This window comes from Natator depressus, chromosome 23, assembly GCF_965152275.1.
Source record: "Natator depressus isolate rNatDep1 chromosome 23, rNatDep2.hap1, whole genome shotgun sequence".
Lineage (NCBI taxonomy): Eukaryota > Metazoa > Chordata > Testudines > Cheloniidae > Natator > Natator depressus.
In genome coordinates this window covers 4,609,916-4,622,550 of record NC_134256.1, presented here as the reverse complement: position 1 = coordinate 4,622,550, position 12,635 = coordinate 4,609,916, and the positions used below count along the sequence as shown (strand labels likewise).

The window sequence follows — 12,635 nt, the reverse complement described above, 5'->3', positions numbered from 1 at the left end:
TCTGGGAAGGAAGTGGGGTCTGGTGGTTAAAGTAGGGGGCAGGGAGTTAGGACTCCAGGGATTTTCCATGCCTGATTCTGCCACTGACTCACTGCATAGCCTTAGGTGCCTTCCCCGCTCAGTGAAAGAGGGTTAAGTACTTTGAGAGTCTCTGGCCCATGCATGGAGGGCACCAAGGAACCTGGCTGGGGCATAGTTTAAACGGCACGTCAGGGTTTCGCTGAGGGCTCCTCAGGGCCTCCGTGCCTGAGTCAGATCGCAGGCGCTTTAATGCATCCCCAGCGAGCACTGCAGACCCGGAGCCAACCCCAGGCAAGGAGAAGGCAGCCTTTGATACCACAGCCAGTGCTGATGGAGAGGACCTTGCCGCAGGCTTTCGGGGGGGGGGGGGCGGTGCCTTATGGCTCTGAGGCAAGGAATTGGATCGGGGCTGCTGGGACCTCATCCCAGTGCTGTATTATCCAGCCTCATTCATGGAGGGGCATCTCTCATCCCTCCCCCCGACACACACACTGTCCAGCTCCCCTTGCTCCCCCCCCCCCAATCTCCCCCCGGAAAGATCTCTTTGTCTTCAGCCCTTTCTTTCTTTCTTTCCCCTCCACACTCTCCCCGTGCCCCCAGCTGGAAAGATAAACCCCTCCTCATCTGCCCTGTGCCCAATCCCCTTTAGCTGGCAGAAGCCTCTGGGTTTGCAGTAGTCAGGCCTTGTGCTGCCAGCTGGGGAGACAGCGTGGGCTAGTGGCTAACACACAGGCCCGGGAGCCCTTGGCTGAGTCCCTGCACCTCACCTCCCCTGAGTGTGAAAACGGGAGCAGGCTGCTGCCCCTAGGCATGCCGCTCTCTAGGCTCGTCTATGGCTCCCACCCCGGTGGCGTCTGGGCGCCTTCGATGAGGAACTGTGACCACGGCGATCTCTCTCCTGCCCTTCCCTGCAGGCACGAAGGCGGCATGAGACTGAATTCCTCAAGTGCTTTGAGATCTTGGGGGCAAAACAGCAAAGGGGCCAGCTGCAGCCATGGTCACTGGCTCAGGATGCCTAGCCTTTGCCCTTCATAGATGTTAATTAATCCTTGTGACCCTCCCCCCCCCGGGCAAGTTATTATCCTTCCCTATTTCAGGGTAAACTGAGACATGCAGTGACAACGTGACATGCACTGGCTTCTCTTCTCCAAATCCATGGCAGAACCCAGGAATCCCAGCTCACTGTGACCTCCTGTAGCCACTAGAGCACACTCTCCTCCCAGAGCTGGGGACGGAACCCAGGTGTCCGGCGTCCCTGCTGTAACCACTAGACCCACTCTCCTCCCAGCGTGGAGAATATTATGAGATTTTAGAACATGGTAGTGCCTAGAAGCCATGGTTGTGGACTAAGATGACATTGTGCTAGGTGCGGTACGTGTTTTTTTGCTGTTAGATATATTACGGTAGTGGCTAGGAACCCCAGTCATGGACTAAGATCCCCATTATGCTGGGCACCATATGTTTTTATTGCTATTAGGTGTATTATGGTCGTGCCCAGAAGCCCCAGTCATAGACTAAGACCCCCCCCATTGTGCTAGGCGCTGTACATTTTAGTGGGATTAGGTGTATTGCGGTAGCACTTGGGAGCCTCAGTCACAGGCTAAGACCCCATTGCGCTAGGTGCGGTACGAACACAAAAGCAGCCCCTAGCCCAGCCCATGAGTCCTGTTTCCCCCCTGCCCCATTCTATCCTACTAGGCCATGATGCCTGTGGGCTCACCCCCCCACCCCCCCATGTGTACCACACCGTTCCCGAGGGCGGCGGTGGTCTCCTATGCAGCGTTGGTCCTTAGCCCATCTCCAGCAGCCGCCTTGGCAGCCCGGGCTTGCTCCTTTCCGCTTTTGATGAGGCTCAGCCCTTCGGAAAGCCCCTGAACCCTGGAGGCGAAGAAAATAGCTTGGCATGATTATTTATTGATCCTCCCTCTTCATTATGTGGTGGGAAACGTTAACCCGAAGCGCTGACCTTAAGTATTCCAACGGGACGCCGCTGCCCCCGGGCAGGCTGGCACGGTGATGAGGATGCTGCCCCTTCCTTTGCAGGCGGCTCGGAGGTCACGCCGGCTGACCTCGCTCCGGCTGGGGCAGTGGGTGCGTGTCTGGGGGGCGGCAGGGAGGGGGGCTTTTAGAACAGGCTCTCCATCCAGAGGTTTATTGCATTAGCCGAGGCTCAGCCCTGTGTGATCGGTGAGAGCGAGGGCTGGTTGACAGGAGAGGGGGCAGGCAGCTGTGTCTCTCTGGGACCACTGAGGCATTGCTGCTTGGCATTCTCGCCTCACAAGGGGGCATCTGGTGCATACCCTGCTGGGCTTGTGCCCTCACCAAGGGGGCACCCCCCCTCCCCCCGTGGGTGTTGAGCAATCCACGCCTAGGTAACACAGGATCTCCTGGAGCATCGGGTCCCATCCCGGCCATCGCAGGCCAGCCCATCTGATCAGCCCAGGCAGAAATGTATCACGCTCCATCAGCTAACTAGCAGACGTGCCAAACTCGCGGGAAAAACGCCGAAATCGGGCTTGTTTTTGGCTTAATTGGCTTGTGAGTTGCTAGTTGGCTAGTTTTTGGCTTGTAGCTTGTGGCTTCTTATTTTTTTGGATCAGCTCCCAGCAAGCAGGGGCAAGGAGGGGAGCGAGTCAGGGAGTGCACAGCGGGCCCACCACAGTCCCAGACTGCACGCTGGGGGACCAGGCCACCATTGTGCTAGGGGCTGTACAGACACAGAACAAAGAGACAATCTGATCTCTCTCCTCTCTGATGGCTGTCTGGAAGGGCGGCACCAGGGCCTGGCTTAGAAAGGTGGGGAGGGGAGGCGCCAGGTGACCGCCAAGGGCTGGTTGGGTCTGTCAGCTGGCTTGGTGTTAGGTGCATCGGGCATGAGTCCTGCGAGGGGGTGGTCCCAGATGCTGGGATCCCGGAGGGGAATGGCCCCAGCTAGCTTCTCTCTCTCCCCAAACAGGGGAGCCCAGCTGTGACTCCCCCACCCGTCTCTGTTGCCTTTTAGGTGGAGCTGACGGGCAGCAGCGTCTTTGACTACATCCATCCTGGAGATCACCCTGAGGTCGCCGAGCAACTGGGGCTCAAACTGCCTTTCGATGCTGTCGGCTCCCCGCCAGAGAGCCAGAAACCTCCAGGCCTCACTGGGGCCAGCTCTTCCTCCTCCTGCTCCTCCTCCCTGAACGAGGCCTCTGAGCCCGGTAAAGCAGCTTCTCTTGCTTGGCCGGAAACAGCTTGTGGACCCATCCCCTACCCCCCAACCCCCAACCCTCTGCCTCTGCCCCAGAGCTGCGACAAGAACCTGGCAGTCCCAAATGCCTAGTCCCCCTGCTCTAACCACTACACCACACTCCCATCCCACCAGGAATAGAACCCAGGAGTCCTGATTCTCAGTCCACCCTGCTCTAACCAGTAGACCCCGCTCCTGTCCCAGAGCATGGGGTGGAACCCGGGAGTCCTGACACCCTGCCCTCTCTGCTCTAACCACTGGAATCCCCAGCCTCTCTCCCTTTGCCTCCCCCCTCTTCCTTTCTCCTTTCCCCAGTCCCTCTCTCCCCTTTCCTCTCTCTTCCTCCTTTCTTTTCCTCTTCTCTCTCTCTCGCTTCCCAACCCCTTTCCCCTCCTTTTGTCCCCCGCACACTCCGCTCCCTGAGCCTTGGATTTCCCAGCCCTTTGTCACCTTCATGTGTGAGCTGCTTCCCCGGGGAGGGTAGGAGACCAGACTCTGTGCTGGCTGCTTATTCCCTCAGTCTCTCCTGGCCCCCACCAACCGCCTTCACCCAGGGGTTGTCGGTTGTCCCTGTCCTGCACACCCACAACCACCAGGGTCTTGCGGGGGAGCCGGCAGCCAGGAGACTGGTGGGTGGCGAGAAATGAAAGGCAGTCTTCAGTCGCCTTCCATCTCATTTGATATCCGTCTGCTTGGCTTTTATCTGGGGAACCTTTAAAAGATTTATACGAAGCAGGAGCGTAAAAGAGAATGAGATATAAAGCTCAGCCTGGAGCGCGCTCTGCCTCCCTAGACGGAAAGCAGACAGCGGCCCGTCCTCTGCATTGCTGGGGGAGTGCAGATCGATGCAGGTTTTGGGGGGAGAGACGTGTGTTCCTGCGGGGGAGGGGGTTCTGCTGGGGATGGGTGCCGTTCTTAAGGGGGTGGGGAATTGCAAGCCACAGAGCTGAGGGGCGCACGGTCTTAGCAAAACTGCTGCTCCAAAATTGCAATAGATTGGCAGGTGTTTGCATACAGGGGTCCTGGCGGGGGCTGGCGGAATTGGGTTTCGAAGGGATCTGTTCCCACGGGGTCGGGCATGTGGGGGTTTGGGGGCTTGGTGGATTATTTCGAGATCGGGGAGATGAGCCTATGGGGCCAGTTAAACCAAAGAGTCCTCAGCATAAGAGCCAGGAGGTGACCAAGGCTGGGGGCTGGGAGAGAGATGTAGCAGCGGAGTGGTTTACGCTGGGGCCTCTCCCCTTGTGGGGTGGATGACAGTCATCGGGATGGGGGCCGGGGCAAGTGCCACACCGAGGTGGGGCACAAGGGAGCGCAGGATGAGCGGGTTGCAGGAGTGACGCTTGAGAGGCCGTACAAGATGACCCAGCCCCTGCCCCAGCAGGAAAACAGACTCCTCCCCGATCCTCGCAGGAAGCCACCTGCTTTTTGATTCAGGCCTCATGCCTCCAGGGCCAGCCTCCCTCAGTTATTTGAGGGCCAGCCTCGCTCTGACAACGGCCACGCCCCTCATGGTGATCCGCCGGAGCCCCGGGTGGATGGCCATGCCCCCCTCGAGCTGTGTGGGGGGCTGGGTGTCTGAACCATGACGCTGATCACCCCGTGTCTGTCTCAGATCCTGCTGGCTCCCACGCGCCCCCCAAGCATGACGCCCTGGAACGATCCTTCTTCGTCCGTATGAAATCCACCCTGACCAAGAGAGGGCTGCACGTGAAGACTTCTGGCTACAAGGTAAAGGGGCCTGAGGGAGTGATCTGCTGCATGTAGTGAGGGGCCTTAAATGCCAAAACCCTTGCGTTGGGGGGGGGCACACACCTCGTCCCCAGTGTCTTCCCACTGAGGCTGATGGTGCGGGGGTGATCAGCTCTGAGCTCCTTGCTCCCAAAGACCTGATTGATCAATTGCAATGCAAATGCCCAAAGCCTCCCTCCTTCCCCGCTAGCTGATCACCTCTACTGAGCCTGGGTCATTTTCTCCTGTTCAGACCTCCCTGCAGGCCCTGCCCCTGATGCTTCCTCCCAGCTGAGGCTGTGCTCTGCTGCTCAGGGTCCAAGCTGTGAATGATTGGTGCCAGCCTTTCCTTCTCTCCCCTTCCCTCCCCGTGGCCGGCAGCTCTGCAATGGAGCAAAAGTTCAAAGGGATCCAGGAGTCCGTGGCCGCTGGATCGGCACGAGCAGGAGGCACCTTGTGTCAGGAATCGAGGCCTGCAGCAGAGCTGGTCCCGAGGGCAGCTGGTCTGGAGTAGGTTGCCTGATTGGCTGACTCCTGCTCTAACCACTAGGCATGACTGCCCATATCCCACCCTCTGACCCCTAGCTCCCTTTGACTCATTCCCGGCACGGCCTTGGCGTTAGGGGCCCAGACTCTCCGTCAGTGGTACGGCACGGGGATGCTGTCTCAGTGGATAAATGTTCCCCGCCCATACACAACTCTCTCTCTTTCTCTCCGACCCCCCGCTCCCCACCACCACACACAGGTGATTCATGTCACTGGCCGTCTCCGCCCCCGCCTGCCGTCCTTCTCCCACGCCCATTCGGTCCTCAGCCGAGTCCTGGGGCTGGTGGCCCTGGCCCACACGTTGCCGCCTTCCACGCTCAGCGAGGTGCGCATCGAGTGCCACATGTTTGTGTTCCGGGTCAACATGGACCTGCAGATCGTGTACTGTGAGAGCAGGTGGGTTCAGGGGCAGGGGGCTGGGTCCGGAGTGACTCGGTTGGTGTCAGTGGCGCTAGGGCCAGATTCTGCGCACAGCCACCCGGGGGTAAATCTAGAGTCATTGCAGTGGTGTCAGAGATAAAGTTGGCCTGTGCCTTTTATTTTGGCCTCAGGTTAATACCTGATACAGCCTTGTATTCTGGGATTCTCTCTCGCCCCACTACAAGGGATCTGTTCCGTTTCAGGCCCCAACTGGTGTGAAGCCACCGTTGCCCCATTGGTGTTGATGGGGCCAGATCCCCAGCTGGTGTGAATCGGCTGTCGCTCCATTACAGTCAATAGGGCCAGACCCCCCAGCTAGTGTCAACTGGAATCACTGGAGCTGCGCCAATTTACCCACACTCGGGATCTGGCCCCTACCATCCAATAGCATCCTGGTGCATGCCAGGTCGCCACCCCTTCCTAGCCAGTCTCTATGCCGGGACGGGGGACAGTGGCGTTCAGGTGGTCCACCCTTTCCCATCTCTCTCTGCTTCTCCCTGCCTTTATAACTCCCTGCTTCTCCTCCACCCACAGGATCAGCGATTATATGGACCTATGCCCCTCGGAGCTGGTAGGGAAAAGCTGTTACCAGTTTATCCATGGTGAGGATGTGGAAGGAATCCGGCAGAGCCACCTGGACTGTAAGCATCCTAGTTACGGTCCCCTGCTCTGGTTTGCCCCAGCTCTTCCTCTCTTTGGGGTGAAGGGTCCATGCCATGTCGGTGGGGATAGGCATATAAAGGGACGTTTCAGAACCCAGCGGGCAGGGCTCTCTGCTGGATTTCCTAGCTTGTAAAATTCATCAGCTGGAGGCAGGAAGTGCTGTGGGAATGAGGCACTGGGCACCCAGGAGACCAGCCTTCGTGTCCCAGATGTGCCACAGATCCCCTAGCATGCGTCACTTAAAAAAAAAATCTCAGTGCCTCAGTTTCCCCCACCTGTACAATGAGGTTACTCATCCTTCCTTGGTCTGTTTCGACTGTCAGCTTTTCGGGGTGGGGACTGTCTCTCCCTGAGTGTGTGGGTCCAGCCCCTAGCACAACATGGTGCCCTGCTCTCAGTTAGTGCTACCGTGACCACAGCAAGTTGTGCCTGCGTGCGGGATGCCGCCGGGTTCCTAGGGCAAAGGAAAGTTGTGTCCCCATCCTCTCCTGGGATACTTGCTGAATTGTCTCTGCCAATGGATTCTCCTCCCCTGTCACTGCCTCTGCAGGAGACGCCCCTGCCCTCTACCTCTTTGTCATTTGCGTCTTTTTGTTCCGCTTGGGTAAAGCTGCCTGCCCCGATCTGGGTCTAAGCTGCTTCTCTCCAGTGTCGGGAGCAGCTTCAAAGACCAAGTTGTCTCTGTGGCTGCTTGTTGAACTCTAGCTATGTCAGGTTTGCTTTGAGAGGGGTTCTGTTCCTGCCTCCCTGATTGTCCCTCCTGCGTGGGGTGCTCTCCCTGGCGACGGGGCCAGCCGTGCTGCATGCACTCTGTCCATAGCTAGATTTCCTCCAGGCGGGCGTGTGGCACTGTCTGTCCAGCAAGAGCTGCCATCAGACCTGTCTTTTCCCCAGCAGACCTGATGTGCTGAATCCCCAGCAAGTCTTGCTGAGCCTCAAGGGTCTTCGTAAACTGCAAACTGTCCCAATGGCTAAATACTCATTTAAAACTTGATACCGTATTTCCAGTCTGAATGTGTCTAGCTTCAATTTCCAGCCATTGGATCATGTTAGACCTTCCTCTGCCGGACTGAAGAGCCCCCAGGTAGATACTGATAGGCTGGAATCAAGTCACCCCTTCACCTTCTCTTTGTTAAGTTAAATAGCTTTAGCTCCTTGAGTCTTATCACTATATGACAGGTTTTCGAATCTTTTAATCATTTTCTTGGCTCTTCTTTGACCCCTCTCCAATTTATCAGTCTCCTTCTTGAATTGTGGGCCCCAGAACTGGACACAGGATTCCAGAAGCAGATGCACTGGTGCCAAACACAGACATAAGATAACCTCTCTGCTCCTATCTGAGATGCCCCTTTTTTATACATCCCAGGTTCGCATTAGATCTTTTGGCCCCAGTGTCGCATTGCGACTGCATGTTCAGCTGATTATCCAAATGTTTTTCGGAGCCACTCCTTCCAAAGGCTAGACTCCCCTATCCTGTAAGGATGGCCAGCAGTCTTTGTTCCCAGGTGTATCCATTGACATTTAGCCATGTTAAAATGCATAGTGTTTGCTGATGCCCCGTTTACCAAGTGAGCCAGATCGCTCTGTATCAGCGACTTGGCCTCTTCGTTATTTACCACTCCACCAATTTTTGTGTCATTTCAGTGGTGATTTTCATGTTTTCTTCCAGGTCAGTGATAAAAATGTGAAATAGTGTAGGGCCAAGAACTGATCCCTGTGGGACCTCACTGGAAAGACATCTGTTGGATGAGAGTTTCCTGTTTACAATGACATTTTGAGATCTATCAATTAGCCAGCTTTTAATCCATGTAACGTGTGCCATGTTAAACTAGGGGTTGATAGTTCCTTACCAATGCTGATCTGGCTTTGGAGAAGTCCAAGCAGGCGCCCAGGAATGGGCTGTGGATCAGCAAGGGGATGCAAGAGACCTAGGGGAATATTGCAACCCCTTGTCTCCAGGGATGGATTTGGTCCGTGTGGTGTGTCTGAACGATGCACTAGAAGGCAATGGTTATGCCCCTGGGCAGGTGGGCTGATAGCAATCCTACTAAGCTAAGGAGTGTTGGGTTTGCTCAGTTCTTGGATGGGTGCCCTCTCAGGATCACTCAGGACGCTACAGGGAATAGTGCTCATGGCAAGTTAGGGACCACGCTGCTCTCACTTGATGCTGACCTCAATGTCCTAGTGCAGTGCTGTAGGAAAGTGTTGTAGGAAGTGGTTGATAACTTTAAAGAGTGCAGACCCCATTGCCCCAGTGTGATGCTAGGGGGCGCTGTGCTGCTGGGGCTGCCATGAGTGACACAGCAGGGGGCGCTCTCTACTCTGAGTCAGTGCTGACCCCAACATGGCACTAGGGGGTGCTCTCCCTTTGCAGTCAGGGCTGGCCTTGCTGGTGGCGTTGCCACCTTTCAAATTGGATCCTGACCTCTTGTGATCATTAAAGATTCTCCGAACATCCCTGTCAGAATCCGAACATTTAACCCCTGCTTGTCCAGGCGAGATCCCAACCCTGGAGATTAAATTCCTGCTCCCTAAACCACTCCCCTCCCGCTCCAGTTTCAACTGGACGCAGGATTCTTTCTACACTTCCTGGCCTAAACTGCAGGGCAGATGTTCAAACAGCTGCTGCATCCCACCTCAGAGAGGGAGCAGCTGGACTCGGGCCTTTATATGCAGCATGAAAGCTGCTTTGGATGAAAGGTGCAATCCGTTATTAATCATAACTAGCCCTTAACCTGTCAAACCTTTGAGCCGGGCCCCGGCGTGTACTATGGAGAAAGATAGCTTCAAAAGCCAGAAGGGACCACTGTGATCATAGAAATGTCGGGCTGGAAGGGACCTCAAGAGGTCATCACGTCCAGCCCCCTGCACTGAGGCAGGACCAAGTAACCTTAGACCAGCCCTGACAGTCTGGTCTTAAAAACCTCCAACGACGGGGAGTCCACAACCTCCCTTGGACACCTGTTCCAGAGCTTAACTCCCCCGAGAGTTCAAACGTTTGTCCTGATATCTCACCTAAATCTCCCTCACTGCAGATTAAGCCCATTATGTCTTGTCCTGTCTCCAGTGCACATGGAGAGCAAGTGATCATCATCCTCTTTATAACAGCCCTTAACATATTTGGTCATCTACTCTGACCTCCTGTCTAACACGGGCCATAGGAATGCCCTGAATTAATTCTGGTTTGAACTAGCGCAGATCTCTTATATAAAAAACATCCAGTCTTCACTGAACACTTGCCAGTGATGGGGAATCCACCACGGCCCTTGGTCAATCGCACCAATGGTTAATTACTCTCACTGTTAAAAACTGACACCTTATTTCCAGTCTGAATTTGTCTAGCTTCCACTTCCAGCCATTGGATTGTGTTAGTCATTCCTCTGCTAGACTGAAGAGCCCATGATCACATATTTTTCCCTGTATGGTTACTGATAGGCTGGGATCAAGTAACCCTTTGACCTTCTCTTTGTTAACCTACACAGATTGAGCTCCTGGAGAATCTCACTATCAGGCAGGTTTTCCAATCCTTTTTATCATTCTCGTGACTCTTCTCTGACCCCTCTCCAGTTGATCAACCTCCAGCTTGAACTGGGGACATCAGCACTGGAGAGACATGAAAGGTGCCACAGAGACATCTGAGATGATGACAAGCTGGATAAACCATTAAGAAGCCGTGGCTGTGATAAGTGGGACTATACCTTTCCTGGGATCGTGGGGGGGCGGGGGGGAAGCCCCATTCTTGGCTCGCTGTGCTCATGATAGAGGGGAAGGGGTGGGGCCTGGCAGCCTTCAGCTGACAAACTTCTTTTTCAATTAGTGTTGAAAAAAGGCCAGGTCGTGACCCGATATTACCGCTGGCTGCAGAAGAACGGGGGCTTTGTGTGGATTCAGTCGTGTGCCACCATCTCGGTCAATATCAAGAACCCCAGCGAGAAGAATATGGTCTGGGTCAATTACATCCTCAGGTGAGAGCACATGGTTGTGTTGTAACAAATCAGCAAGCTACCGAAGAGGGGCGTTGCTGATCCACATGCTGTGGCCATAGGGACAGATTCACAGACCCTCCTGCTCCAAAAGCTCAGGCAGCTGCCACCCACTGAGCTCCGGGGCAATCCCCATTCACTGCTGACTTTGTAGGGTCTAGGACACCCAGGTGAGCTGTTCTGAGTTCATCCAGGAGAGGGCAATGCTGTGTGCGCAGGCTGTCAGAGGATCCCAAAGCACTGTGTGATGAACTAATGTTTGGATTATGGGAGCAGCCAATCAGGATCAGTGCGGGGCTGTGTTCCCTGTAAGCTGCGCTGGGCAGGAGAGATTAAATGCCGCACAGCCAGGTGCCCCTCCTTCCACGTGCTGCTCCGTCCTGCAGCTGCTCCCGGGACCATCCTGCTGGCTGTGCGGGGGGGTGCTGATGTCAGGGTGTCCGCCTCCCCCCCAGCCCCTGTACCCCATCTCCATAGAGCAGGGTGGAGGGGACACAGCTGGACTCAGAACTCGGAGCTACTGTGGAGAAGGGTGAGTGGCTTTCTTAAAGAGACAGTGCACTGTTTCTGAGATTTCTCCAGCAGCAGCTCACACAGTATCTGTCTGTCTGTTACACACACACACACTCTCTCTCTCTCTCCCCCTCCCCCTGCCCATGTACCCCCATCTCCGCAAAATGGAGGAGGGGAGACACCAGGGCTCAGGACAGAGCAGGAGAGCTTTCAATGAGTGTCTTAAGGAGACAGCGCAGGGCATCTCAGAAACTTTCCCAGCAGCCAGCACACATGCTGTCTCTGTGTCTCACACACACACACACACACACACACACACACACACACACACACACACAGAGTCTCTGTGACACACACACACACACACTGTGTCACACACTGTCTCACACATATTGTGTCTGTGTCACACACACACACACACGCACTGTCATACATACTGTCTCTGTGTCATGCGCACACACACACACTGTCTCTGTGTCACAATCTGTGTCACACACACTGTCATGCACACACACACAAACATAGTCTCTGTGTCTCACACACACACACACACACACACACACACTGTGTCATGCACACACTGTCTCTGTGTCACACTCACCTCCCAACCCATACTTGTATTATTGTTGTTGTTGGTACTTCTTGGTACTTCCTGCAATGCATATATATTCTCTGTAATTTTATTCTTTCAAAGTGTGTTATTTTAGTGTTTTGACTGGTCTATGCATTTCATCATTTGTATTTCTCTTACACTTACATTTAATTCTTTGAGTAGTGAGTTCTAAAATGCCTAACCTGTCCTGGCTGGAGTAATTATCCCTATTTAACTTTTTAAAAATATATATTGTCGCTAGGTTTTTTTGTTTCTCCTGGTGGTGCAAATCCGCACATACCTCAGTGCACGTAACATTTATTCCCCACATGGATGGAAAAAATTAGAGGGAACATTGCTGGGTGCTCTGTAAACACATAGGAGGAGATGGTCCCTATAGGCAGTAAATGACCTATCCTCCCAGTCCCCATGGAAATGGGGGCAGTATTTATTAGCCTCATTGTAAACTGAGGCACAGAGTCGCATGGTGACTTGCCCACAGTCATACTGTGGCAGAGTTGGGAATAGAACCCAGGAGTTCTGCCCCACAGGCCCCCCTCGCTGCTCTAACCACACTCCCCTCACCCTTGCTCTAATCTCTAGACTATGCTCCCGCCTCAAGCTGGGAACGGAACCCAGGAGTCCTGCCTCCTAGTCTATTGCTTTGCCCATCAGATCCAGCCAGGCTGGCTGATCGCTTTGTAAGTGTTTTAGTGATTAATACTCTTCATCGCAGCAGTTCCTGGTAGACAAGGATCCAGCTCCAGCCTGTTTTAGCTGCACAGACTATTAAATGTTGAGAGAAGCAGCAAACCTGATTGAAAACCTCCTTTGCCCCCCATCCCATTCCAGCAGGGCTGTAATTTGTTGAGAAAATATTTCTCTATAGCTGCAGAGTGTGGAAGACACCCTGGGAAATGTGATCTGAGACCAGCAGGTAGCT

The 12,635-nt window shown here is 54.6% G+C and overlaps 1 protein-coding gene across 5 annotated transcripts in view; it reads left to right on the top strand.

The window, feature by feature from the left end:
• NPAS1 (neuronal PAS domain protein 1) overlaps positions 1–12,635 on the top strand; it is a 97,298-nt gene that overhangs the window by 72,986 nt on the left and 11,677 nt on the right. For all 5 annotated transcript variants that reach the window (XM_074937021.1, XM_074937018.1, XM_074937019.1 and 2 more), the window contains 5 exons: positions 3,023–3,215; positions 4,860–4,975; positions 5,721–5,917; positions 6,476–6,582; positions 10,422–10,569. In XM_074937021.1, coding sequence (XP_074793122.1) covers positions 3,023–3,215; positions 4,860–4,975; positions 5,721–5,917; positions 6,476–6,582; positions 10,422–10,569 — 761 coding nt within the window. The remainder of the gene's footprint in view (positions 1–3,022; positions 3,216–4,859; positions 4,976–5,720; positions 5,918–6,475; positions 6,583–10,421; positions 10,570–12,635) is intronic.